We start from the raw sequence: 26,350 nt of genomic DNA, 5'->3' as shown, positions 1-26,350 counted from the left end.
TCACATAATAAGGGGGAAAAGCTGCTAAAAGTGACCTTCCTTGCATTGTAAAAGATTCCAGAATGCTGACAAGAAAAGACACTTTAAACAGCTTTTCTCCCTTGTTATGCAAAGTTCATCCATGAAACCAAAACGCTGGTTAGCTTTTTAATAAATATACTTTACGGAGAGCAGTTGTTGTTGCACAGAGTCCTCAGTTCAAAACAGAAAGTGAGCAGCTGAGTTGGGCTTTTCTTGTACTCAAACCTTAAATTGCTTCTAATTTACTCTACATCCAGTATTTACCTCACATTTGAAAAAAGGACAGAAGAGTTTATACCAAGATTGTAGAGTTTAATAAGCACGTGTGACCCATAAAAGAGCTGGCACAAAAGTAATCCATAAAAAACACACTTAACCCTCATTATTTTACAGAACACCCAAAAATAAAAAGATTCACATGTACATTTTCACCAAAAAAAATGTGCTTTTGCAATGTCGACATAACAATTCTGACTCTTTATCTCCATGTGCTTCAGTTAGCATTACTATAAATCCTTGTAAAGAGTGGCTGCACCAAACAAGCCATTATACATCCAAAGATCTGATCTACATTCTGTTGTAGGGAGAGTTGAAGCGGTAGTTTGAGTATGACGGGGCATTAAAAGCATTGGTGGAGGCAGCAGGAAGCAGCAGGAGCCCAGTGGTGATGTCTTTCCTACATCGATCCATTGCCTGCTTGTAGGAGATCTTCTCTTTACTGATGGGGTCTACCAGGTCTTTGTCGTACGAGGCCTCGTCTTGCAGCTCTTTGGCAGTTTGCTTGTTGATCAGTTTGGCATCGACAGCTTCTTGCACGGTGAGACGGCCTGCTTTGGTTGGATCTACCAACCCACCGGTGAGATACTGGGCCTCCATGTACCGTTTGGCTTTGTCATCAGGAATGTACCCCTTTTGTGCTGCGGGACCCACAGCAAGACGTACTTTGGTCACGGGATCTTCTACTCCTGTGAAAGCTTTCTGGGCGTTAAGGAGCTTGTACATCTGGCTTTGGTCGATGAAGCCTTGCTGCACCGCCTTGTGGACGGAGATTTTGTCCTTTTTGGTGAGATCGACGATTCCACCGGAGGCTGCTTGAGCCTCAAGAAGCTTCAGAGCTGTGTCAGGATCAATGAGTTGACGGGTCAGGGCACTTCTCACGGACATGCGGCTGTCCGTAGTGGTATCGTAAATACCAGAGATGGGGAAGTACTCGTCTCCTGCTGCAGCAGTGAGATCTTTGGCGCTTTTGCTATGGTGCGAGTTCAGGGTGGAGCTGAAGCTGGAGCTGTAGCTGGAGTTGAGATCAGGGAGGGAGGAGCGCAGGGAGGTTGGTATGGAGTGTAGAGTAGAGAGTGGAGCCGGTTTGGTGGGTGATCTTGGCGTGGTTATCGGAGGAACGTAGGGCACCTTTTTTTCTCCTACAACAAGAAGGGCAAACTCAGAAATTTTCATTTTCCCCTCCTTGTAGCGCTGTAAATCATAATGAGTGAGTCGACCCTCATTTATGGCATCCTTCACAGAGTACTGCTTCCCACTCTTACGATCCTGCAGAATGGTTACGTCCCCATCTTTCCCAGTCGAAGTAATTTCCTCCCAGTCGCACTCCAGCTCTGACAAGTGGATGTACTGGTTGCGTTCAATAAGTCCTGCCATGTAGGCCTCATAGGGAGACATATCTTTACCCGTCTCAGGATCCAGGATTGTGATCTTGGTGGAGAGGTTAGTCTCTCTGGTGTGAGTCTCACTCTGGTCTTCTGTCGTGATGCTATTCATCAGCTCAATGATGAGCAGCTCTTTTTGGTGTATCTTGTCTTTCTCATTGAGGATTTCTCTCTCCAGACGTTGAATTTCCGTGTTTGCTTTCAGACTCCTCTGCCGGGCCAGCTGGTTCCTCTCGCTCACCAGCTTGGACTGTTGCTGGAAGGTGATAGTGATGCTCTGTCGTTGAGTCTCGAGCATTTTGAGCGTTTTGAGGAGATCGTCTTTCTCCCTCTTCAGCGTATCTCTGTTGCTAGCGAGACTGTTCTCCTCCTGAGATGTCACGGACTTGGATGACTGCAGCTGGGTTAGTTTGAAGGTCAAGTTCTGCACATTATCCTCCAGATCTCGTCTGTGATTTCTCTCCTGTGTTACTAAATCTCTCAGGTGTTCCCTCTCAGCTTCAACTGCTGGGTCTTTCTCCACACGGACAACTTCCCTGTAGACAATTTTCTCCTGTGACTTCTCCTTCTGCAGGATTTCCAGCTTGTGCTTCAGGCTGCGGATTTCCCTCTCCAGACGGTTGATATTGTTGCCTTCAGTCTCGAAAGTTGCACGCAGTTCATTGGTAAGTTCATCCAGCTGTGGATCTCTCTCCACTTTCAGGACCTCCTCAATGACGATCTTTTCCTCAACGCGTGCCGGAGAGTTTTCGAATTCAAAGATACGAGCTTTGATTTGCCTCAGCTCGGACTCTACTTGAATCCTCTTCTGGCGGTCATCTGTCTGAGCCAGAATGCTCTGTTTCTCTTGAACCAGAGCTCTAAGCTGTCTCACCTCTAACTCCAGCTTTCTGCGGACTTTCATTTCCTCATCTAGAGTCTTGTTCAACTTCTCATGCTCCAGGATCTGCTTGGGGTCCTTCTGGAGTCGAACCACTTCCTTCGTTACGACCTTCTCCTCTGGTTTCTGCCTCTCCAGGAGGATGTATTGGTTCTGCAGGTCGAAGAGGATCTCCTCCACACTGCGGCGCTGCTGGATCTCCTCCCTGAGATTCCTCCGGTATCTGTCCGCCTCTTTCTCAAGAAGAGGATCATTCTCATACTTGATGAGCTCCTTATTGACCAGTTTTGTCTCCACTTTGGACTTCTCCGCCTTTAGGTCATCTCTCTCTTTACGTAGGTGAATGAGCAGCTCCATGGTGGTGTCGTAGTTGAGTTGCAGACGGGACACTTGGTTGTTCAGCCTTTGCAACTCCCTGATGACCTCTGGGCTTTTCTCTTCCTTGATGACCTCTTGGGTCACTTCCTTGAACTCCACTTTGGGTTTCTGCGTGCGCAGCGTCGTCAAAGACGACATCACCGAGGTTATTTCTTTCTCCGTGTCTGCACGGTTGCGACTTGTATCCTGCATCTCTTTCTTCAGACGCACCAGCTGGACTTCGGTCTCAGGATCGATTCTGTAGATCTCGTTGATCACCTCCTTCACCTCAACTTTTGGCCGGAGCTTGTCCACTTCACTGTAGCGCAGCTGAAGAGTGGTCAGATCCTTCAGTAGGGTCACGTTCTCATCTCTCTCTTCCTCCAAGGCGATGTGGAGTTTCTTCGACTCTTCCACAGATTCTGGATCTTGCTGCACTTGCTTCACCACCTTGCTGACTATCTTGGGCTGGATGGTTGGGATAATCCTCTCCAGTGTGTTTATCTGACTCCTTATCTTAAAGATGCTATCGTTAAGGTCCTTCACTTGAGATTCCGACTCGGTGATGTCTTTCTTGAATGACAGAACAGCTGTCAGCATCTCTGGATCCTTTTCTACCTTCAGCACTTCCTTTTTCACCACCCTCTCTTTGATTTTTGGTTTCTGCTGAGACAGAACCGTGAGCTCGGTCCTGACGTTAACCGTCTCGGTATCCTTGGTTTGGAGCTCCAGTCGTAACCTCTGGATCTCCTCCCTGATTTTTACAGCTTCCTTGTCTAGCGCTGGGTCCCTCTCATATTCAGTCACCACCTTGTTCACTAGTTTTGGCTCAATCCTGCTCAGCTGTAACTCCAGTTTAATAATCCTCTCGTTTATAATCTCTATCTCTGATTGGGTTCTCGACCTCTTAAATGATTCCTCCTGGATTCGCTTCTTCAGAGACTCTATTTCCACCTCCAGTTTGGGGTCACGGTAGTACTGCACCACTTCTTTCTCCTCCAGCCTCTCCACCCCTCTCCTGTTCCTCAAAGACAGAAACCTGGCACGGTACGCTTCCAGGTTCTTCTCAGCTAGTTCTCTTCTGGCAATCTCCTCTTTCAGTTCATTTCTCAGACCTTCGCTCTCCTCCAGGTCTCTCTTCTGACTCTGGAGCTGCAGCTGCTGACTGACGACTACCTGGTTCACGATCTCTTCATTCTGGAAATAAAAAGAGAAATAGGGTTATTTTAGAACATCTAAATGTTGAAATGAAGGGTAGAAATGTTCCGCTTTTACTTCAAGATTTCATACCCTGGCCTTGATGCCCTTTGTGGTCTCCAGCTGGTTTAGAAGCTGGTTGTTTTCTGCAGAAGCCTCAGCAAAACGGTTCAGTAGATCCTTCTCCTGTGGTGGAAATAAACAGGATGGTAAAAACTAGAGCTGAAGTTACACTGAAAGTAAAAATACTTACAGGTTTGGCATTTTCTGTGATTTCAGGCCTTTTCTGATCCAGTTTGAGAGTCAAGATGAATTTCAGTTTGATTTAGCATTTGATTTAGGTTCCCATGTGGTTTACAGCAGGGGTGGAAAGTTTTTTTTGTGTACACGTACTGTTTTTGAGAATTTTTTAAAATCCTTACTTTTACTTAAAGATGCAGTGTGTAATTGTTAGCCAAGTAGCATTTACGTAGAAGAACAAACTTGGTAAAAACAAATGAAGAAAAAAAATGTTTATACAGGCCTATCTAAATTAGTGTTTATCCCATATATATATATATCTGTATAAGCCTTTCATACACATATAGAAGCGCATAACTTTCTAACCATACTTTATTTTTACCGGAATAATATCTACTCTCATCAAACCAACACATTGTTTTATTCATTTGTGCCATAGTATTAAGCCTTCTTCAAAATCTAAACTCTTTTTTTTTTTAAACAGAATTAAAATGGGTTAAAAGTGGCAAAAATTGATAGTAAAGGTGGTGAAAAAGGATTAAATGGGTAAAACAAAGGAAAATAAGTAAAAAGATTAATAAGACATAGGCAGAAATTGGCAAAAAAATACATTTCAATTGGCAACAACCAGCAAAAAGTTGGTGAAATTGGATTTAAAAGGGGCAAAAATTGGTGATATGAGGAAAAATGGGCAGTAATTGCAGTAAAATAGGATTGTAAGTGGAAAAATGGGTCAAAAGAGAAAAAAATGGGAAAAAACAGGCATAAAATTAGGCGGGAAGTGGGAAAATTGGGTTCAGAGTGGAAAAAATGAGCAAAGCAGTTAGTGAAATAAGATTAAAAGTGGCAAATATGGGCCAAAAGAGGCAAAAATTGGTAAACAGAGGCAAAAAATTGGCTTAAAGTAGTAAAAATTGGCAAGAGTGGCAAAAATGGTTTAAAAGAGAAAAAAATACGCAGAGTGGTGCAAATTGGTAAAAAACAAACAAAAAAAAATTAAAAAAGGGCAGAAAAGTTTAATCATGTAAACCAAAAACAGGTAGCCAGTTCAGTATATAATCATTGTCATGTAAACGCGGCTTTAGCTGCCTTTGCAGCGGTTGAGTTTAACCGTACCTTTCTTTGCACAGCCTTAGTCATTGGCAGAACCTGAGGTTTCTTTGTGATTGGTTCGTCATCGTCGTCATCATCATCTTCATCATCACCATCATCGTTCAGATAACTGCGGTAAGTATTAGACTTACCCTCATACTCCTGAAAAAGACAAAATATTAAAGAATAGAGTTTACGTACTTGAAAGTGTAGCCAAAAAGTGAATGAGGAGAATTATAATCCTGTACTCACATTCAGGACACTCTGCAGATCACGGGACAGAATCTTGACTTGTTTTACATCATCTGACTTCTTCTTGAGGTCATCCACAACTTTCTAAACCATACATTAAAAGACAGGGTGATTAGATGATGCATTAATGTGTGTCTGTTCACACAGTTTCTCTAGTTTAGTTTATTCTATGTAAAGAAATACTCGTACTAACTTTCTGAGAGTTGTGCTTGGCTGTTAGCGTCGCCACATCATCGCTCGGTTTGATTTTATTGTCGGGTAAATTCATTAAGAAGAAATCCAGCGAATGAGCAGCATTCTGGAAATCCTGGTTTTTGTTGGTTGCTTCTTTCAGGAGAGCAGATCTGCAGCAAAATATGAAATAATAGCAATAAATGTCCAAAATTAAGATGTTAAATACATGTTAGTATATTCCTCGTTTGCTCACCTGTCCTGGAGCTGATTGCTGATGGTCATGTAGCGGTTCTTCAGCTGTTTCACCTCGTTCTCCTGCCGTTGGATGTCAGGACAGTATTCTTTGAAGCTCTGCTGCAGGGAGCTGCATGCTTGTTGAGTCAAGTCAAGGTCTTTGCCTAATTTATTCAGTTCCTCCTTCTTAGACACTAAATCTTTACGTGCAGCCTGTTTGGAATAAATACAACAAGCTTAGAAAACCTTGTTTCCCTCCATTACTGATCCTTTTGTGCAAGCTATCATGTGAGGACCATTACCTGCAGCTGCTGGTTCCTACTTTGGAGGGCGTTAGGTTGATTTAGAATAGTGCCATCTTTGGTGAGCTGGTCCTCGAACCCAGAGACAAAGTTGTCCACATTCTTAATCTGCCTCTCCAGGTACATGGAGGCTGTAGCTCTGGTTAAGAGTAGAGAAACACAAAAGTTTAGTAAATTAGTCTAGATCAGTGGTTCTCAACGTGGGGGACACTTGGAGGGGTCGCCAGATGCCTTAAAAAGCAACTAATATTTTTTAGATTAATTTTTCCCACCCAATTTTGTTTTTGTTATTGAAAACTTTTCATCAGTTTTGCACAATTTGGACCCATCTTTTTTTAACCCACTTTTACCACTGTTACCAATTTTTGCCAAAATTTAACACTTTTATCATTTTTTCCTAACAATTTAAAAAAATTTTTACACATTTTTTCTACTCTAAACAATTTTTTGTCTTTTTTAAACCCCATCCACCACTTTTTTCAGCCTGTTTTTAACACTTCTAAACCAATTCTTTCCACCTGTTTGGTCTCTGTTGACCCATTATTGCCATTATTTATCCCTTTTTACTACTCTTTATGCCCATTTTAACCACATTTCACTATTTATTATGCCAATTTTTGCCAGTTTAACCCAATTTCTGCCAAATTCTGCCTCAGTTTCAACTACTTTAACCCCACTTCTAAATCCCATTTCACCGACTTTTTCACCATTTTCTGTCAGTTTTTACTCTTACCACTTTTTTGCATGTTTTTGCCACCTCAACCCATGTTTGCCATTTTTTGCATATCTTTTGCCACTTTTATCTCATTTTTGCTGCTTCTAACCTATTTCGGCTACTTTTAAAATCCCATTTCAAAACCTTTTCCAACACCTTTTTGGGACAGTTTTTGACCTTGTACCTCCAAAATGCATTCAGTTTGTCCTAGAGTCAGAGTGGACATCTTTAAAAATTGTGAAGATAAATCTCTTAAACTGGAAGGGGGGGGGTGGTGGGGGTCTGTTGAGTGGATGGACGCACTCACCCATAGCTCAAGAAAAGTGCTGAAAAAGGCCAACATAAAGCCTACTACCTCATTTTGTCCTGTCGCTCTGATTGGCCTATGTAACAGAATATTTGTCTGAGAGAAGTCCTGCCTTCCCCTGTGCTGTGCTAAACTACCATTTAAATGTTCTTACTTCTTGTTATAAAGATCTAGAAGTGTGTTGATGTCGTCGATCTTGTTGTTGGCAGCTCTGAGTTTAACAGGCAGGGTGGAGGTGGTGGGTCCGAGGGGTTTCTTTGCCAGAATCGGCTCAATCTCTCTCTGGACCGCTGACTTCTCAGACTCCAGCTTTCTCACCTTCTGGACAGATTTCTGGAGGAAAAGCAGAGCAGTGTTAAAGATCCCATCACTAAAAACTTGTGTAAACATACTGACTTGGAGAAGAAATGCAGTGTTGTGAATGCTCACATCATGCTCCTGCAATCTGTTTGCCAGGTCCTCTGTGGGGTTGCGGTTATCCAGCGGAGTTCTGGCTCGATTAAGGATGTCTTTTTCTGCCTGTTCCAGCGCTCTGTTGATCCTGTCTAGTTCACTGGCTAAATCTGCAGCTCTGGGATCTTCTGAAGCACGTGCTACGGTGGCTGCGAATGAGCAAAACACAGTAATAAATCTACAAAGAAAATTCCCCATCAGACTGTTACTCATTATGTCGGCATGTTTGAGATCAGCTGAGCTCTTGATTTTTGAGTGTTTTTTCCTCACCTGCCTTCTGAGGCCGAACCGCCTCCACTGTGGGGTTCTTCAGCGAGGTCAGTAGAGCTGATCTACGGTTCTTCAGGTCAGTCAGAGATCTGTCCAGACTGAACACACATAGAAACCCACATGTTATTAAAACCCATCATAGGCATCTGGAATGTCCATTCACTGGTTGATCAGTATTCCTGGCTACCATTACACCATGAAGATTAAAGAACACTCAAAGCAACTCAGAGAAAAGGTTATTGGAAAGTATAAGTCAGGGGAGGGATTAAAAAGTTCAGTCAAATCCATCATCTAGAAATGAAAGGAATATGGCACATGTGTAAATCTGCCTAGATCCGGCTGTCCTCACAATCTGAGTGAGCGTGCAAGAAGGAGACTAGTGAGAGAGGCCACCAAGACACCTATGACAACCCTGAAGGAGTTCCAAGCTTCAGCAGAGATGAGGGAGACTCTGCAGGCAACAACTGTTGGCCAGGTTCTTCACCAGTCAAAGCTTTATGTGAGATTGGCAAAGAGAAAGACACTGTTGAAGAAAACTCAGATTCAATCTGAACATGGTTCACCAAAAGACGTGTGGGAGACTCCATGGTCAAGTGGGAGAAAGTTCTTTGGTCTGATGAGACCAGAATGGAGCTTTCAGCCTTCAGACAAGATGCTATGTTTAGCACATCACAAACACATCATCCCCACTGTGGAGCACAGTGGTGGCAGCATCATGCTGTGGGGATGCTTCTCTGCAGGTGGCCCTAGAAGGCTTTTAACGGTAGAGAATAAAATAATTGCAGCAAAATATAGGAAACTCCTGAAGGACAATCTTATTAAATCTACAAGAGAATTGCGGCTCTGGAAAAGATTTATTTTCCAGTAAAAAGACGCCCCGAAGCACACAGAGAAAGCTCACAGAAATGGTCCAATCCAATTTTTGCATTATTTCCAAATGTATTGTCACAAATATCTCGGTACATGTCATATAAGCAACATTCACCCAGCATGGACAGAAAAAAGTCGACATTTCAAGATATTAAAAAGCAGAAAGTAATGCCTAAATTAGTAAGAAATGCTTCCAAAAAGTCTTGAATAGACATTAGGCGTCTTTCTCTTTACCACTCTCCCAGATGAACATGCATACATACGGCAGGTGTTGAGTCTGTCCTTTCTCTACCTGTTCAGCGTCTCTATGGCTTCAGCATCAGGCGGTGGGACCATGAAACACGCTCCAGGGAGGGTTTTTGTCTTCCCACTGGTGTCCTGAAGCACCCAGTTCTTATTATCAGAGTTAGACTTCAGCTTAAGCAAATCGCCACGCCTCACTACGTCCTGAAACACACAGAAAGGATAATGCAATAACAAGAAACTTAAATATTACGACATAAACCCTGTATTCGACTGCTGGTCGTACCCCCTCATCCTCCCAGTCACACAGAGACACGACAGTTGTGGGTTTACTCGGCTGGAGTCGGCGGAGCTTCAGAGGAGCGACGGTGCTGCTGAGCTCTTTGAGGTCGGCCAGACGGTCCTCGTTCCTCTTCACTGCTGGTTCGTCTCCCTGAAGGTGGGTTAGAAGAGATAAAAAACATGACTGTAATGTGTGCAACATCAACATGGTAAAGGCAGACAGGACTTAGACATGTTTTTCTTTTTTAACATAAATCAGGACATGTTTGTACCTCTATCACCAGCAGGGCCTCAGGGTTGCTCTTGTTGGCCAGAGTCTTTGGGTCCAGAGACGTGTTGAGTCTCTTCAAGGAGTCAGATAGAGTCTCTGCATCCAGCTGGAACTGTAGAGCAAATAGAGAATTTTAACACTGAAAATAAAGGATTTCATTCAGGACTACTTTGTCCTGATACACACATAATTTGCAGTTATTAGGGCGGCTTTGTGTCTTGGATATCCCTGCCCTTAGTGCATACGAGGAAAGCACAACAGCAGCAAGAATGGCATAGAATGGCAAGAACAGCATAAAGGAGGAGCTGGGGTGGAAGAGGGTTGCAAAAAGCAACTTGCAGAAGGAGCAGGAAGCAGTAGGCAGCTGAAGTAAGTAAGTGAGATTATCCACCTGAACTTTTGCTAAGCCCGCCCCCCCTTGGTTACTGTTGCTATGTTGGACAAGATTTCACATCCGCCATGCTGAATTACTAGTTTTCCACTGTGTAAGTATGGAGGTATTCTGAAGAAAATATGATCAAATTTGTAGCAAAAACTGCCTGAAAATATTAGAAAAGGAGACAGAAACGTCCATGACACGCTCGTGAATGCTACATTCACACTATCAGTCAATGAAGGAGTGTGAGCAGATGCGTTTGCATATGGCTAACCAGTAAGCTAGTAAGCTAATTAGGGAAGCAAATATTCATGAGATCAAGATTGTGGATGCCATGCAAAATATCTTTGGCTGACATATCTCCTTTTTTTTTTTTTTTTTTTTTAACTCTGACAGCGAAAAGTTTAACACCCCACTGTAAAGATTTGAAGGCCCCGTAAGCTCACTGCTAAGCTAGCATCTGCTGCTGAAAGCTTGTCCAGCCTCCCGTGCACAGTTATGGTTGCTAACCTAGGATTGGACAGTGGCTGTTTAAGGGAGGGGCTTACTAAAGGGTAAATTGGATGCGCAGAAGAATCAATATCAGTGATAGAGCAGCTTATGTTATGTAAGAGAATCTCACTCATGTGCATGATGGGATTATTACCTTCTTGTAGTCCTCGACGTTGTCCAGGTGAGTCTCTTGAGCCAGACACAGGTTGAGGAAAGCTTGCCATTCACCTTGCACAGCATCTTTGTGAGCCTGAAAGCACATTTACACACTAGTTTTAGTCATTAAAACATTAAAAAAAACAAATCAAATAGTTCAGTCAAGAACTTAAGAAAACTTCAGCCTCAGCTGACAGATGTACCTTTATTGTCTCGCTGCCCGGATGATTCTTCGCAACCAGATTGTCTCCCTCCTCCTGCAGCTTGTTGACCTCCGTCTCATGAGCAATCAGACCGCTTGTTTTGAATTTCTGTGAGCAAACAGAAACAGAGTTGAAGAAACCTCACAATACTGTATGACACCTTTAGAATAAACTCTCCAAGCAGCTGCAGATACCGGCCACACAAGCTGATGTAACTGTTTCCTCAAGAGCTCCAGGGAAAACTGAAAAACAAACGTCTTCTCCAAACATCATCTCCCTTAGATGACAAGACAACACAAGGATCTTGAACATCCATTGACAGAGCTCACCTCGTACTCCGTGCGGACGCCAGGGGGGTCCACCATGCGATCACTCCAGTCCCTCTGCAGGATTCTATCCTGCTGCCCTGACAGGTAGAGCAGCTCCTTACTGCAGCTCTGCATGTACTCATACAGAGAAGCCAGGTTGTTTTTCCTCTTCTGGGAGCTCTCCTGCAGAAAATAAACAACATGCATGCAAAATTAACACCAAGCACATCCTTCTCAACATGACTGAACACAAGTCAATCCAGAGATAAACAAACTCACGAAAAGTTTGGCGTATTTCTCTTTGAGAGCAGGGTACTGATCCTACAAACAAACAAAGAAGAAGAAAGTTAGTAAATCTGTCTCCTTTAGGGTGAAACCTGCCATATAAACCTTTATCTCGTTATGTGTGTATCTTCAGCATTATGCACTAGTCTTCCTGGGGTTTGTCAAGGATGTAGAAATACGGATGCTGGTTTTGGGGTTCCATCAGGCACCATTTTGGAGAGGGGTGGTTGCGGCTGAAAATTAATCTAAGTCTTAAACAGCATCTTGCACCATAAACCCTGACATTTCCTGTCACTACCAGGGGTGGATTCATCTATAAAAACTGATCATATGAGTGTATGCAGGTATGGACCCCAGAATACCAGGAAAGTATAAGCTAGATTGGATGGTGAACGTCTGAGTTATAAAAAACTTCCTTTTGTTTTTTTTTTTGTTTTGTTTTGTTTTGTTTTGTTTTTTTAAGAAAAATGCACATTTGAGGTCTTGCCATGGCTACACCTTCCGATTAATGAAAAAGTCCTGAATACATTTTCATTATCATCATCCTTTCTAGCAGTATACCAAAGTACAAGCAGATCTGATGAACACCCAAGGACATGTTCAAAAAGTTATTACTCATGGAAATGGTCCAGAATGACCTAATTTTGGCCAATTCATTCAAAATGGAGCATTTCCTGTTGGAGTTAGAGACACAGTCCCATACATTTTTCATAGATCTCCTTAAGATGCATCTACACACAAAATTTCAGAAATCTACATCAAAGGGAAAGGAGGAAGCTTTAATTATGAAAACAGCAACTTTTACCATAAACCTTTATATTTCCGCTCACCACCAGGGGGTGCTTTGGTCTATTAAAAAATTGACTATATGAGTGTATGCAGGCATGCACTGCTAGTATACCAGATAAGTATGAGTCAGGTTGGATGATGCACGTCTCAGTGATAAACAACTTCCTTTTTCAAGAAAAATGCAAATTTGAGGACTTGCCATAGCTACATCTTTCGACTAATGAAAAAGTCCTGAATACATTTTCATCATCAACAACCTTTCTATCAGTATGCCAAAGTACAAGCAGATGTGATGAACACCCTAGGACATGTTCAAAAAGTTATGACCACCGGAAATGACTTAATTTTGCCCAATTTCTGCCAGTTCATTCAAAATGGAGCATTTCCTGTTGGAGTTAGAGACATGGTCCCATTACATGTTTTGTACATCTCCTAAAGATGTATCCACACACAAAGTTTCAGAAATCTACGTCAAAGGGAAAGGGGGGAGTTTTAACTTTGAAAACAGTTAGGGGGCACTACTGAGGTAATCTGGATTGGGCATGTTGGAGGAAAAAACTCAAATTTTTCATAGGTCTGAAAATTTTCAGAAATTCTGGAACATGTTTAGGCTCTCAAAAAACATCCAGTGACTGAAAGAAATAAAAGTGTATGATTCAAATCCTTTACCATGACAGCCCTGGTTACCTTTGTGGTGGTGCTGGGCTGCAGCTGGGAGCTGTAGGCCTCGATCTTCTGGTGGAGGATGCTCTGTTCTGCAATCTGTTTCTCTACGTCAGCAAGTTTGGGGCCGTACGGCTCTGTGTCTACCTGTTTCTGTAAAATAAGAACAGACAACTGTTATTGCTGGTGATAAGGAGGATAGTTAACTCTGAAACCAGAGCTGAAACCAACCTGTTTCTCATCCAACAGAGGACCCCAGTCGATCTTTTGTATTGGATCAATAGTTTGCTTGCGATCATAGAGTTTCCTGTAGGTGGCGCAGTCCTTCACCCAACGGTCATGCAGATTTTTGACACTGAAAAGGGAGACACAGAGGTATTTAAGATTTTCAATGTATTACAGAGAAACTACAGCTGAACAAAATGAGGCAGATCGATCAACAAAGGGGTGAAACTAGAATAATGAAATTGGATCTGTTGTTTTAAAGGATGGAAGAGATTACAGTAGAAGTTTATAGGCATTTGCAGAGGAACAGGACAGCATAGGTAAACTGGAATTTCTCCCAGAATTAGCTCCACAAGAAGATGAGGTAGAAGAAGAAGAAAAATTCAAATGTAAAGCAATTGATTTGTGGATCAAATAATATCAATTACCTGTATTTTACACATAAAGGAATCTGCAGGAGTGCATGTACAAAATGACTCTCTAATGCCCAGTGATCCTCAGTTAATGCAACTCCTATTACACCTCTTCTACCCTACCCTACCCTCTCTAAGTGACTGAGTCAAGGTTAAATGTAAAGCTGAGAGATTTTCTCAACAAACTCTTCTTTGTTCTGCTTTTTCTTGGGAATTTGAACTGTCTTAAGCACGCTTTATACTTCTGTGTATGGGTCTACGCCCTCATGAGCACTACATACTTATGCATTGGTGTGTCGGTGTTGCTCTACAATATCTCAGCAAAACACAAGTCGGTAGGGTGGTTTTTATGCTTCACTGCTTGTTTATGTACAGGAAATCATGGCACATTTCTAGTCATCTATACTCAATGAGCTTTCTAGACTGCGGTTCACACTTAGGCCACACAATAGCTGACTTTCAAATCAGTATATGGAGTGGCCATCACTTTTAAGAAAAGTGGACAAATGGACAAAGTATTCGACCGCCTGACCATTACACCGACAGGGACTGTCAGGTCAGGTCAGGTATGGAAGCCGGTTTGGCACTTCGCCACATCAACTTTGGTCCTGAACTGCTCTGGCCTCCTAAAGACCATCATCCAGGCCTGTGCCAGGCCCATGCCCCATCTCTCCAGGTATCCTCCCAGATAACCCCTCTGGATAAGGCCCAGGACAGTGTGCCAGGTGCCTGTAAGAGGGCCAGGTGCCATGGAGGTCCCTGGCAGAAGAAGCCAACTGAACCACATCATCTGCAAAAAGCAGAGATGAATAAAAGCTCCAAGAATCACCACCTCACTGTGGTGGAGGAGTTTGTGTGTCCCTGTGAACCTTGGAGCTATGTTGTCAAGGGCACCTAGAGAACCCCCCTGGGGCCAGACCTGGAGGGGAGCTGGACAGAGAGCATCTGGTGGCTGGGCTTCTCTCCGTGGGGCCCACTTGGGCTACGCCCGAAGAGGGAACATGGAGCCACCCATCCGTAGGATCAAACATAGGGGTTGGGTGCATTGACACTCAGCCTGCTTTTATTTTGAAAGAAAAATAGGACCTCAGTTTAAAGTTCAAGCATTTAGTTAATGCCAAAGGAACCTTCTACAGATGGAAAAGTAAATGAGAAAAAGACAATGATAAAATGTAGTGTGTTGCAAATCTGTAAAGCCAATGACATTTTTTTCACATCAAGTTATTGCACAAAGAAAATTTTGCACAACTGTAACGGCACATGACATGATTAAAACTATTTCTGCTCCCAGATTTTTAAGTTCTTCTTCTTGCCTATGAAGGTTGAGATAATTTAGAGACATATTTTCTTTATTTTTATTGAAGTCTTTAGCTCATTTTCTTTAGAATACTCCCTGCAAAGTTACTGATTATTTCTGATTTAATCTTCTTGTATTTTGTTTTTTCTGTTGTAATTGTTATGCTCTTGCAAATGTTCCCCTATTGTCATTGGTTTCTGTTCTTTTTTCCATGTGTTTTTTCTGCATGTTTGTATGAAAGGTGTTGTATAAATAAAGTTGTGTTTGACTCAAGCAGATGGGTGGGGACAATTCCAGGGAATGTGGAAGTGCCTCTGCATGGCGGCACATCTTCGATGGTATGCGACGTATCGAGTTTTGAGGTGTGTCTGCTGCTGCGTGTTTGATTTGTCGGTGACTGTCAGAGTAAACTCACTCTTTCTCGATCTCCGCCGCCTGTGGGTGGTGCAGCTTCTTGGACTTGTCCACGTCCATGAAGAGGTCCTTCAGCAGCCCCTCGGCCTCTGCCAGCCTCTCAGAGTTCACCTTCTGGTGGATCAGGGTCTGGTTCTTAGTATCTCGCTCTGTGTCCTGAAGGAAAAGAGAGATTCAGACTTTTTAACTTCAGGAAGTTAAAGAAAGTTACCCAGGCTGCAATGAAAAGGGTTTTTTTTATCTATATTTTCACAGTAATTAAGTTTCATTATTAAATCCAAAGTGACTAAATGAATCAGTCCACAGACTGACATTTGGGGGGGGGGCTTCTGCTCCTTCCTTAAATATGTCCAAATGGTGTAGTCAGTGTTGTGAAATCATGCAAGTAAATTCAGTTCAACTATAGTTGAAATATTGCTCATAGCATTAAAATGCATAGGTATTTGTAAAAAAAAAAAAAAAAAAAAAAAAAAAAGCACATTTGTTGCTTGGCTAGACAGTTAAGGAAGGGCTGTGTAATATTCTTTCTGGGGGCCCAAAATCCCTAGCTACAACCCTGTCTACCTATTATGTTCTTTCAAAATAAAATTAGGTCTGTATCCAAACAGGAAGTCAAGTATGCTTAGTTTAAGACAATACAAAAACCTGAAATTAAAGAAATAAAGTTTTAGATTTAAAACGTAATTTCAAAATGCGACAAAAAGACGATATTAATCCTGATTCATTCTAGAAAATTGTGCTAAAAAATTTCCTTTATTTGAGAGTCCTTCTATTTACCCTTTCAATCTCCCTAAAAGTCTGACATTTAGGTATTCAAACTGATTTTATATTTATTTTATATTAATTAATGCAACCCAACAGTGTGCCAGGGCTGCACAGCGGTGCAGGGGTTAGTGTTGTTGCCTTACAGGTCCCTGGTTCTCTTCCCGGTCAGGACCTTTCTGTGTGGAGTTTGCATGTTCTCCGAGTACTCTGGCTTCTTCCCAATACCAAAAACATGCTTGTTAGATTAATTTAGCACTCTAAAATTGGCTGTAGGTGTGAATGTGAGTGTGTCTCTATATGTCAGCCCTGCGATTGACTGACAGCCAGTCCAGGGCGAACCCCGCCTCTTACCCAGTGACAGCTGGGATAGGCTCCAGCCCCCAACGGGATAAGAAAACAAAACCCCTCTTGGTTGAATCCTGTAAGGTCTAAAAAAGAAGTATTGAGGGCAGCAGTAGCTCCATCTGCAGGGTCTTGGCTTGTAAACAGATGGGTTCAAGTAGTGGTCAGACCAAGAGTAAAACTGGTTTGACTGCTGGAGAGGTGCCAGTTCACTTCTGTAGCCCTGCAAAGGTGCCTTCAAGCAGGGCATTAAACACCCAACAACCCCTGTGAGGCTCATCACTCCGACATCTTTTTATGAGTGCATGACCAGAGAATCCTATTGGTGCATGCATACCCTCTTCTTCTCCTTCTATAATGGAAGGCATCCATTACTTCTGTACTGCCACTAATGTGCATGTATTTCAGCCTGTGTGCATGCTCAGTAACATAGAGGGATATTTAATTTTTTAAACTAAAAACTGCAAGCATCACGCTGCCAGTGGAGCTAGCTATGGAGTAAGACACTGTCAGAGAGGCTCCCATAGACTTCTATTTAAACACTATTTTACTTGTGCATCTGCTTAATCTGACCTGGACTTGTATTGTTTTGTAGAGACTATTAGAAGACCTGCTGGACTTAGTTAACAGTCTTGAAGCGAGGACTTACTAAGACCTGTGAGAAGGGAATCATAGTAGTCAAGTCAGGAAGATACTGGAAAGGTAAATGGACTTTTTGTTGCTGTATGTTGTCTTTAAGAGTTAACTGATGCAGTCTTACCTCGGCCATGAGCTCCTCTGATTTCAGGATGTCTTTCTCCACCTGGTCGGCATTTTGCTGCATACGAGCGATGACCACAGCCAGCTCATTGGCCTGACTCCTGAAACACAGACGGACAAAAGAGGGTCAGAGTCCTACAAATCAGAGGAGTGTGGAGGATGATTAAGCCAATCAGCCTCATTTGAGGGGAGGAAGGCGCGGTTTAGTTGTACTGCACACCTGTAAGCAATGGTAGTGGGTAAAGAGATTAGCTTTAGCTTTAACACATTTCTGCTAAACTGAATAAGTTTGGCACAACCAGGACTCTTCACAGAGCTGGCAAAACTGGGAAATCAGTAATAAACAGCTAAAGTTCCAGAAGGACAACCATCACTGCAGCCCTCCACCAACCTGGGCTTTTGTGGAGGAGTGGCTAGGCAGATCTTCTCCTCAATGCAAAACATACAAAAGCCCACTTGGAGTTTGCAAGAAAAGCACCTGAAAGACTCTAAAACTGTGCAAAGCAAGATTCTTTAGTCTGATGAAGCCAAGATTGAGCTGTTTGGCCTCAATTCTAAACATTATATCTGGAGGCCAATACCATCCTAGCAGTTGAGCATGGTGGGGGCAGCATCATGCTGTGGGGGTGTTTTTTAGCAGCAGGGACTGGGACATACAGTATGCCTTTATTCTGCTAGGATACGACAGTTGGGGAAAGAGAGTGGACACTGGCATGCACAAAAGGAGCCACAGACTCTTTCCATCTTCATCCGCTTATCCGGAGCCGGGTCCCGGGGGTAACAGGTTAAGTAAGCCCACCCAGATGTCCCTTTTCTTCCAACTCCTGCTGGGGGATCCTGAGGCATTCCCAGACAGTAATCCCTCCAGTGAGTTCTGGGTCTTCCATGAGGTCTCCAAGCCGTACATGCCCGGAACACCTCAATGGGGAGGCGGCTAGGAGGCATCCTGATCAGATGCCCGAACCACCTCAACTGGCTCCTTTTGATTCAAAGGAGCAGCGGCTCTCCTCCTAGCTCCCTTCGAATGTTTCTGTAGTTTTTTGTGTCAGACATTTGGAAAAGTCCGTTTATTCATAAAGTGTTATTTGCTTGTTAAGAAAGCCAAAGTTCTTGATCGAGATAAGACAGAACATCAGACATTAAAATACAAACTCAATTAATTTACCACCTCTTAATTGTTGAATGCAATCCCCACTTCTGCTGAGGCTTGTGCCTTCTTCTAAGGCTGCTTTGTGTCATGCAAAATGTTGTAATCACCCTTTATTTGCCTTTGCATGGTCTCAACTCCTGTAGATTACCTCTGACTAACCTTTTATTGAACCTGAACTCTTTACACTTCATGTCTTATGAGGCTTTGAACCCTTCAGGAACAAAATTTACCTCCAAAAGCACAAGAGCAGAAGCTTTTCAGTAGCGCAGTTTGAGTAGCATAAATTGAAATGAATAAAGTAAATGTACTTGGTTTAATTAACTGTCTTGGTTTGAAATAAGTACTCATAAATGAGTGAAGATAAAGGAAAGAAAAGGAAGTGAATGTGTGACACTGAGCTTCTTCCTCATTGAGCTGTCACTCATAATCTCTCTCTGCAGACCTGTTTGAGCTCTCTGACTGTTTGTTCTGCCATTCCTCCTCCGCTGTGATGCCAGAGCCAACTATTTATACCGACACACCCTCATCACGACCCAGGGGACTCACATAAAGGGGGGAGGAAGAGCCCCCCCACACACACACTCTGTCCCCTCCCTGCTGCAGACAGGAATGTGGTCCCTGTGTGGCTCCGACATTCCAGAACATTTGGCTCTTATCAAACAGGCGGAGTCACTAAAGTTTCCAACAGAGCAGAGACAGACATAGTCAGACATTATGACTTGTAGTGGGCGGTGTTAAAGACGGCGATTAGTCCTTTTTATTGCTCAGAGGAAAGAGAGTCAAGTACAAAAACCAGGCACTAGACTGGAGTCTTTCCTTTCAGCTTCTGCATGACTATTTTTAAATGAATGGCTGAAAAAAATCACTCCTTACTAAATTTGTCCAGATCTGCATGTAAACAACTTTCATTGGCACTTTATGGGATTTAAAGCAACATTATGGAGGAATTTAGTTTGCACTTTGCTTCCTCTCAAAGGTCCTGAAACATATAGATGGCCACATCCACAAAGAATAGACTGTGCCCACTAATAGCACCGTGATTTGTGCAGAATTAGCACGCCAAATCAGCTCTGTTTTCAGCTCTGTACCCACAGAAGAATCTTACTATTGTAATTGCCAGCTTTTCTGTGTGTCTGTGTTGATTTGCACGCCACACCGTTGCTCCAATTGTCCTTAAAACTTCTCAGAAGACTTCTTGGATTAACTGGGTTGAAACTGGTGCCATCAAAAAGTCAGAAATATTTACAGATTTTTGAAAAAAATCCTAAAATGTTGTGCTGAGTCATCAATCTGGGACTTCCCCTGTGTAACGCATGCATTTTTCTCTTCTCTACATTCTTCTTTCAGTCTACAGGCGGCTTTCATGGCAGGCTTATTTGCTTGCTACTACTACTCCTAATTCACTTTGCAACCATGCTGAAGTAAAGACGGCCTTTGCAAAGCCAAAAGAAATAAACCACAACGAGTTCACAAGTCTGCAGAAGCCAGGGCAGATATCTAACTCCAGCTAACTGTTCCTGCCTCTCTGTTTTTAGATGAGCTATTTTTTGTTTGCATGATTCCTCTGGTAATGTGCTCACAAAGTTTGGTAGCTGAGTGCAAAATGCACCTTTGATTTCCACTAGCCACGAGGCGAATCAGTGGCTTTGCTCCAAGATCCCAACAGACAGGGCAATAACAGCGTCAAAGAAGTATACTCAGACAGAGAGAGGCTTTATATGGGGACATGTGGGTGTGGTGCTCAAAACCTAACAGAACATTTAGCGATTTTGTTAAAGTAGCAAAACAAACTTATTTTGGCAAAACAGTGATCACTGTCAAAGACTCATGTGAACAAACAGAGAACACCAAATCTACAACGGGTCACCTCAGTCATTAGATATCTAAGCTGGAGTATTCAGGCCAACTGTAGGTCGGGATGACAGTGCTGGGCCATAGAGCCACAATCATGTCTCAGGCACCTTTTTGAAGCAGATCCCGATGGTTTCTGGAACATTTCCTCCCCCAAGATGAGTGTTAGGTCTACCTATACAAGCCAGAGACCAAACGGCAGTTCACACAGTGGAAATACCCGTCTTCTCCCCCTCCAAAGAAGGCCAAGGTGGTGTCATCCGTACAGAAGGTGATGGTCTCCATCTTTAAAGGGCTTGGTGTTCATTGACTACCTTCAGAAAGACCAAACTAACAATGAAGAATATTATACTAATGTGCTGAGGCAGCTGTGAAGGGAATTGGATCAAAACAGCCTGGAAAACTGGCAGAGGGGGCCTTCTTTAACCAGGACAAGTCTGCCATTGCAATGTCTGCTGTTCGTATTCTCCTGATTTGGCACATTGGACTGTTTTCTGTTCCCCAACATGAAAAAAACACTTCACTGGGAAGCACTACTGGGCCGATGATGAGGTCGTGTCTGATGTTGGGGATTTTTTGAGCATCAGGAGGAGAGCCTCTATACCACAGGAATCCAACACTGCAATGTCCAGTGGTTGACTAGAGGGGAGACTATGTCGAAGAGTGAACATTTGGTCAAATCCAACTAATGCATCATGGTCAGCCTATGAACCTTTCAGCCCCCCCCCCCCCCCAATAATGTGGTTTGAGACCGATTTACTCTTGCATGTATACACCTCAATCAGATCATGCCACAGGATGAGACATAATGTTGATATCATGAAGAGATTCACAGTAGGGAGTCCATGCATTGTGTCGTATTTAGAAATGTTCTCTCCCTTCTGTTTGGTTTGACCGGCTCTATGTGGATTGATGTGTTTTGGCTGCACTGAAAATAGACCCCGCGCACAGAGTGCAGCAGAGTGATGCTTCTGGGTGACGGACCAGAGCGTGTGCAATGGAACTGCACAGATTGATTAGAAAGGGTGCAAATAGCTCCGCAGTGCCTTTCTCATGTGGATTGCCACACAGACGGAGTATGTGGAATTTAAAGAGTTCAGGGTGCTAGGCTTTCACTCAAAGTTGACAAGCATAAATGCTTAGCATAGCAGAAGCTGCACGTTTGTCTGCCTTCCAAAATCACCACAAGCCTGGGATATGGGCCTTAAAAATGGGGTTAATTACTGGGTTCATAATGGGACCCCCCAAAAAAAAAAAAAAAAAAAATCAGTGTATGCAGAGGGTAAAGCAGAAAACTAGGCCCTGCGTTATTAACAGACATGATTCTGCAGAAGTCGCGCTCAGGAACATTTCCAGAAGCCACAATCTGTGAACACAGTTCATCACTGCATCCAAAAAAAAAAAAAATCTAGCATGTAATGACCCAAACATGTGTATGCCTCCTCCAAGACCACAGTCATTTCATTGTTGAGCCCTTTCAGGGTCATGCAATGAAAATTAGTTTTAACCAAAAACCAGTGGTGCAGTGCTTTGGAAAATTGTTGTTCTATAAAATAAATACATAAATAAATCCTGGAAACTAAAGAGGAGTGGGGTCAGCCGGCTTGTTGTCATCACTCAATTCAAAATCCTGCATGTGTGCATTAGTGCACATGGCGTCATGGGTAGCCTGCAGACTTTCTATACAGATTTAGGATCAACATTTACTGGACTAGACAGCTCCATTTTCAGGGACATTGCAAAACACAGACGAGACAATGCCAGCACCCATTCTGCATGGTGGTAGAACTGGCCTTCCTGCAGCCCTGACTAATCAATCACAGAACATTTTGCAGCATTATGAATTGAAAATAAGACAAAGGCAGGCCCGATCTATTTAGGAGCTGAGGCCCAGCATCAGGCAAGAATAATAAAGCATTCAAGCTGAACTTTGCAGTAGTTTAAATATTCCGAATCAGTAAACAACCCCTTTATAACATCTTATCAGTGCTTTAAAAGTCAACAGCATCAGGCCTGACTCTTGCAACATTCAAGCACAATCACACTCAAAGTCTCTGCTTTTATTCCCACAATAAGCACGTCTGGATTTGGTTCAGACTTAGCCATACTATAATAATTAAGCCTCTGTGTGTGCACCAGTTTTTGAGGAACTCATACGCATACTTCTTTGAAGATTTTTTTTCAATTTTTGGGCTTTTATGCTTTTGTTCAGGCGGGATAATCGATGAAGACGGACTGGGGAGAGACAGTGGGGACTAACATGCAGGAAAGGAGCCACAAGCCTGTGCTGCGTGCTATGAGGACATGTAGCATGCACAAGGCTTCTGATATGTAGATGCTCTTCTTTTCTTATGAGAAGGATGTTTGTAAAGCTTCAGGACTTTTTGATGATGTCAACCATTAAATATAAAAGCTTGTAGCATTTTAAAATGTGGCCTCAGAGGAATAAAACTTTAACAGTCTTAACTGAAATTCTTAATTGGTTCATGTTCGTAACGGAGGTGTTATTAGGCGGTACAGGTATGAGGTCCAGAAATCCTAAGAATGCCCTTAATTTTCCAGTCAGATGACTTTGTCTAATTTTTCTATTGTGTAGTGAACATTCAAACCTAAACAATGCAAATGCACAAAGCCACTACACTAATTGCTCTCTATCTGACTCATTAATTGATTCAAACTGCAGTATCACTCTGCTGAGTAAGACACATGTGCGTACGAGCAGGTAGACCCTGCCCTGCCGCTCCTTCAGCCCGTCATCGAGCCTGTGGCTCTGCAACACGCCTCTCTGTGAAGGAGCGCTAATGTTCAACAGAACCCCCCACCCACAGGGTGACACTGAGGGGAGATAAACATAATCACTATCAGCGTGGTTTCACAATTACAAACACATTTATGAGTGTGTGCACCTTCATAAAAGCTGACTGATAGCAGAGAGAGAGTCCCTCCTCCTCTCAGACCAGCTCCGGTTCAACTGCATAGCAATGACAACAATCTGCTCTCTATTAGAAACCGCCTCAGCTGGATTAGAGCTGCGAAGGCACCGTGTTGACCGAGAAGCTTAATGAGTCACAACACCGGCCCAGAGAGTGGCACAGAGTCAGCACACACCTTGGGCAAAGAAGCAGCTGAAATAAACAGAATATAAAGAGTCAGATGAGGTGAAGAGAGACAGAGACCATCAGGGAAATAAACTCCATCAGTAACATGCTGGTGTTGGAATTATAAACAGGACAGGACTCAGGCTGCAGGGGACATTTTTAAAGTCTAAATGACTGACTGAAGGGCCAATGTTTGTGTCTGAATGAAGGCATGGTGATACTAACCAAACATCTTAACTTTATATTGTTAGCTAAAGAGTCATACATAATACAAAAATAGATATTTTTCTATAAAGAAATAATAAATGTTTGTCCCAGTACTATCACAAACTTTTATATGATTCTGGTTTTAAAAAAAAGGAAAAAGTTTTTCTTTTTTACACATCAAAAGTTTCAGCCAACCTCCGTTAAGCCACCAAGAAGATCAAATACTTTAAATCTCCATTAATTTAATAATTGGTGGTGTCAAAAAGTAAAGAAACTTGAGGGTCTCGAGTCAGCTTTCCATCAACAATAACAGAGACCAATGTCCAACAAAAGGATTGGCAACATTTATACATATATATCGTGGTTGTCAACATTTATTTAATCTAAAAAAATTGTGTCTCAGGATTATTAATTCTCCATCATTTGAAGGATTGATGATATCAAGTTACCAGAAAGTTTCTTGGTAGCAGACTTGGAAAATTTCCTGACTAGCTTGTCCCTCACAACAAGAAGATTTCTAGGAGTTTGCATGTCAGTTCAGCCCCATTCACACTTGAACAAAGTTCCCGAAAAATGTTCTGAAATGGCCAGAGTGAGCTGCATGTGTGAACACAAATAACACAGTTTTTCACCCTGGATTAACCCTGAATTCTCTCCACAACCTCTTTCATATTCCCCCACTCCACTCCCTCCTAAGCTTGACAGGCAAATTGCAGGAAATCTTCCTTCTAGGAGGGACAAATCTGAACCAACCTGACATGCCAGATTTACATCTCCATGGAACTGGATGTGTTTCACATTCCTCTGAGCAAAAGCCCACAGATGATGCTTGGGAAGGGCAGAACCTTTCTTCACAATGTGGGCTCAACATGTAGCCTGAGCTTGTTTTTTACTGTCAGTGGAGTCAGTTAGAAGTGCAAAAACATATTTTCCACCAAAAGCTTTCAGTTTTTTGATCTTTTAATAAAGAAATGTAGTTGTGTGCTGACGCTACCAAATCCAAGCTTATGTCTTCACTATCCGCCTTTGTTTACCAGCTTGCGATCCAATTAAACCACACACATCACTACTGCCTCTTTCTCCTCAAACGACTCTGATTGGCCGGTTCCTTTCTTAAGCCATTCGGCCCTAAATTTTGCAAGAAGGATCCACCTGATGGCAGACATGGAATCTGGACAATCTATCTGGTTTGCAAGGTTAAGTGTGAAGTGCAATGCAGGAATTTTTCAGGGTCAGTCAAGCCAAAAAAATCCTGAAAGTTTCAGGGTTGCATGATTGAAAAGCGCTTTTGTTGTTTGCATTCACACATGCTGCTAAAACAGGTCAATTTGGGAAATTTTCAGGAGTTTTGCACAAATGTAAATGGGGCTTAAGCTAAATTATGAATTTAGACATTCTGCAGAAGTTTCCCTGCAATTTATTATCATCAAAAAAATACATTGCCCCAATATTGAATGCCTAGGACTACTGTCCTCATTGTTGCAGTATCAAACAGCTGTCAATAACAGATTATCTTGTGGTCAATAAGCACATTACTCTTAATTTTCTCACTGTAAACTCTTTAGCATTTGACCTGACATCTTTTTAAATAACCATCAACATAAACTACATTGATACAAATATAATGTCCTATCATATATCTTGTTTAAAATCTATCAATATATCTTAAAAACTGACAAAATTTCCCGGTCCTAGTCTGACACAGTGAGCTTCTTTAAAGAGTGCGGCCACTGTGGCTCTACACTGACACCATGCTGCACTTTTTATTGTCCAGGGGAATAAAACAGTCCCTCCCTTTGCAAACACAAACAGGATGGTGGTAGAAAAATGCTCGTACGCTGCCTAAAGTAGAGTTATGTCAGTGAAAAATGAAAGCAAAAGAGTGGAAACAAGACCAGGGACAGTAACCTGAGACCAAAACACCTGACACTCGCTCTCTCTCTCGCTCTCTCTCTCACACACACACACACACACACATTTAAATTCAGACTCACTTGCTGAGTTTCACAGGACTTTTGCTGGACATCTTTGGAGGACCGGTCCGGAGGCCTGTGTCTGTAATCTGAGTCTGACTCTTCCTCTCAGCTCCTCACTCTCTCCTCTCTCTCCTTCACACAGTTTAAGGAGCGTCCACCTGTCTCAGCTCCTCCCAGATGAACAGGTGTGTCGTCAGTGGAGGAGCAGACCGGGCCGACCTGTTCTACTCTCCACTGCCTCGTCTGACTTTTTATTCTCCCTTACACCATCCATTCATGCTCCATCCAGCTCCAGGAGGTGTTGAATCCCCGAATGATGATTTTTGTGTGTTATTCTTGAACCTTCAGGTGTTTCTCCACCTGTCTGGTTGCTCTCTGATCCAGCTGCAGCTCTGTTATCACAGGACAGGACATGATTATAAAGAGTTTACTGTTTCCATGTTGGTGATCCAGGAGGAATGTGGATCAACAGGTCACTCTGTGGCGGCTTATCAAAATCATAATTAGTTTAAATGTTCCTTTTGACCTGACAAACGGATGTGTCATTAAAATATTTATGTCATGGAACACTTTTCTCTTAGTAAAAGCAGGCCAAAGACAAACATGAAGAGATCATATACAAACAGATTGATGTTGACTGAGATATAGTTTCTTTCTTATGTGGCTATATTTCCATCAGCTGTACTGCTTTACATCCTCACATTAAAGCATGCATCCAAATGAGTGTATATGGCTATACCTCACGATAAGTGCATGTATT

The 26,350-nt window shown here is 42.6% G+C and overlaps 1 protein-coding gene across 1 annotated transcript; it reads right to left on the bottom strand.

Annotated features, from left to right (window-relative positions):
- Window positions 1-325: 325 nt before the first annotated feature.
- Window positions 326-25,721, bottom strand: evplb (envoplakin b). The gene is made up of 22 exons (XM_041816913.1): window positions 25,609-25,721; window positions 17,310-17,409; window positions 15,444-15,598; window positions 13,325-13,448; window positions 13,118-13,246; window positions 11,636-11,677; window positions 11,378-11,539; window positions 11,049-11,156; window positions 10,844-10,939; window positions 9,823-9,933; window positions 9,555-9,701; window positions 9,318-9,472; window positions 8,156-8,253; window positions 7,862-8,034; window positions 7,587-7,765; window positions 6,411-6,549; window positions 6,128-6,321; window positions 5,894-6,044; window positions 5,701-5,784; window positions 5,473-5,610; window positions 4,210-4,302; window positions 326-4,116 (listed from the first exon to the last, which is right to left on the bottom strand). Exons 1-22 carry the CDS (start codon window positions 25,638-25,640, stop codon window positions 589-591), a joined length of 6,138 nt encoding a protein of 2,045 aa, XP_041672847.1. The 5' UTR covers window positions 25,641-25,721; the 3' UTR covers window positions 326-588.
- Between the last annotated feature and the right edge of the window lie 629 nt (window positions 25,722-26,350).

Source organism: Cheilinus undulatus, linkage group 21 (genome assembly GCF_018320785.1).
Source record: "Cheilinus undulatus linkage group 21, ASM1832078v1, whole genome shotgun sequence".
Lineage (NCBI taxonomy): Eukaryota > Metazoa > Chordata > Actinopteri > Labriformes > Labridae > Cheilinus > Cheilinus undulatus.
Note: the sequence above shows the minus strand (reverse complement) of the source record. Positions and strands in the feature narration are given on the sequence as shown.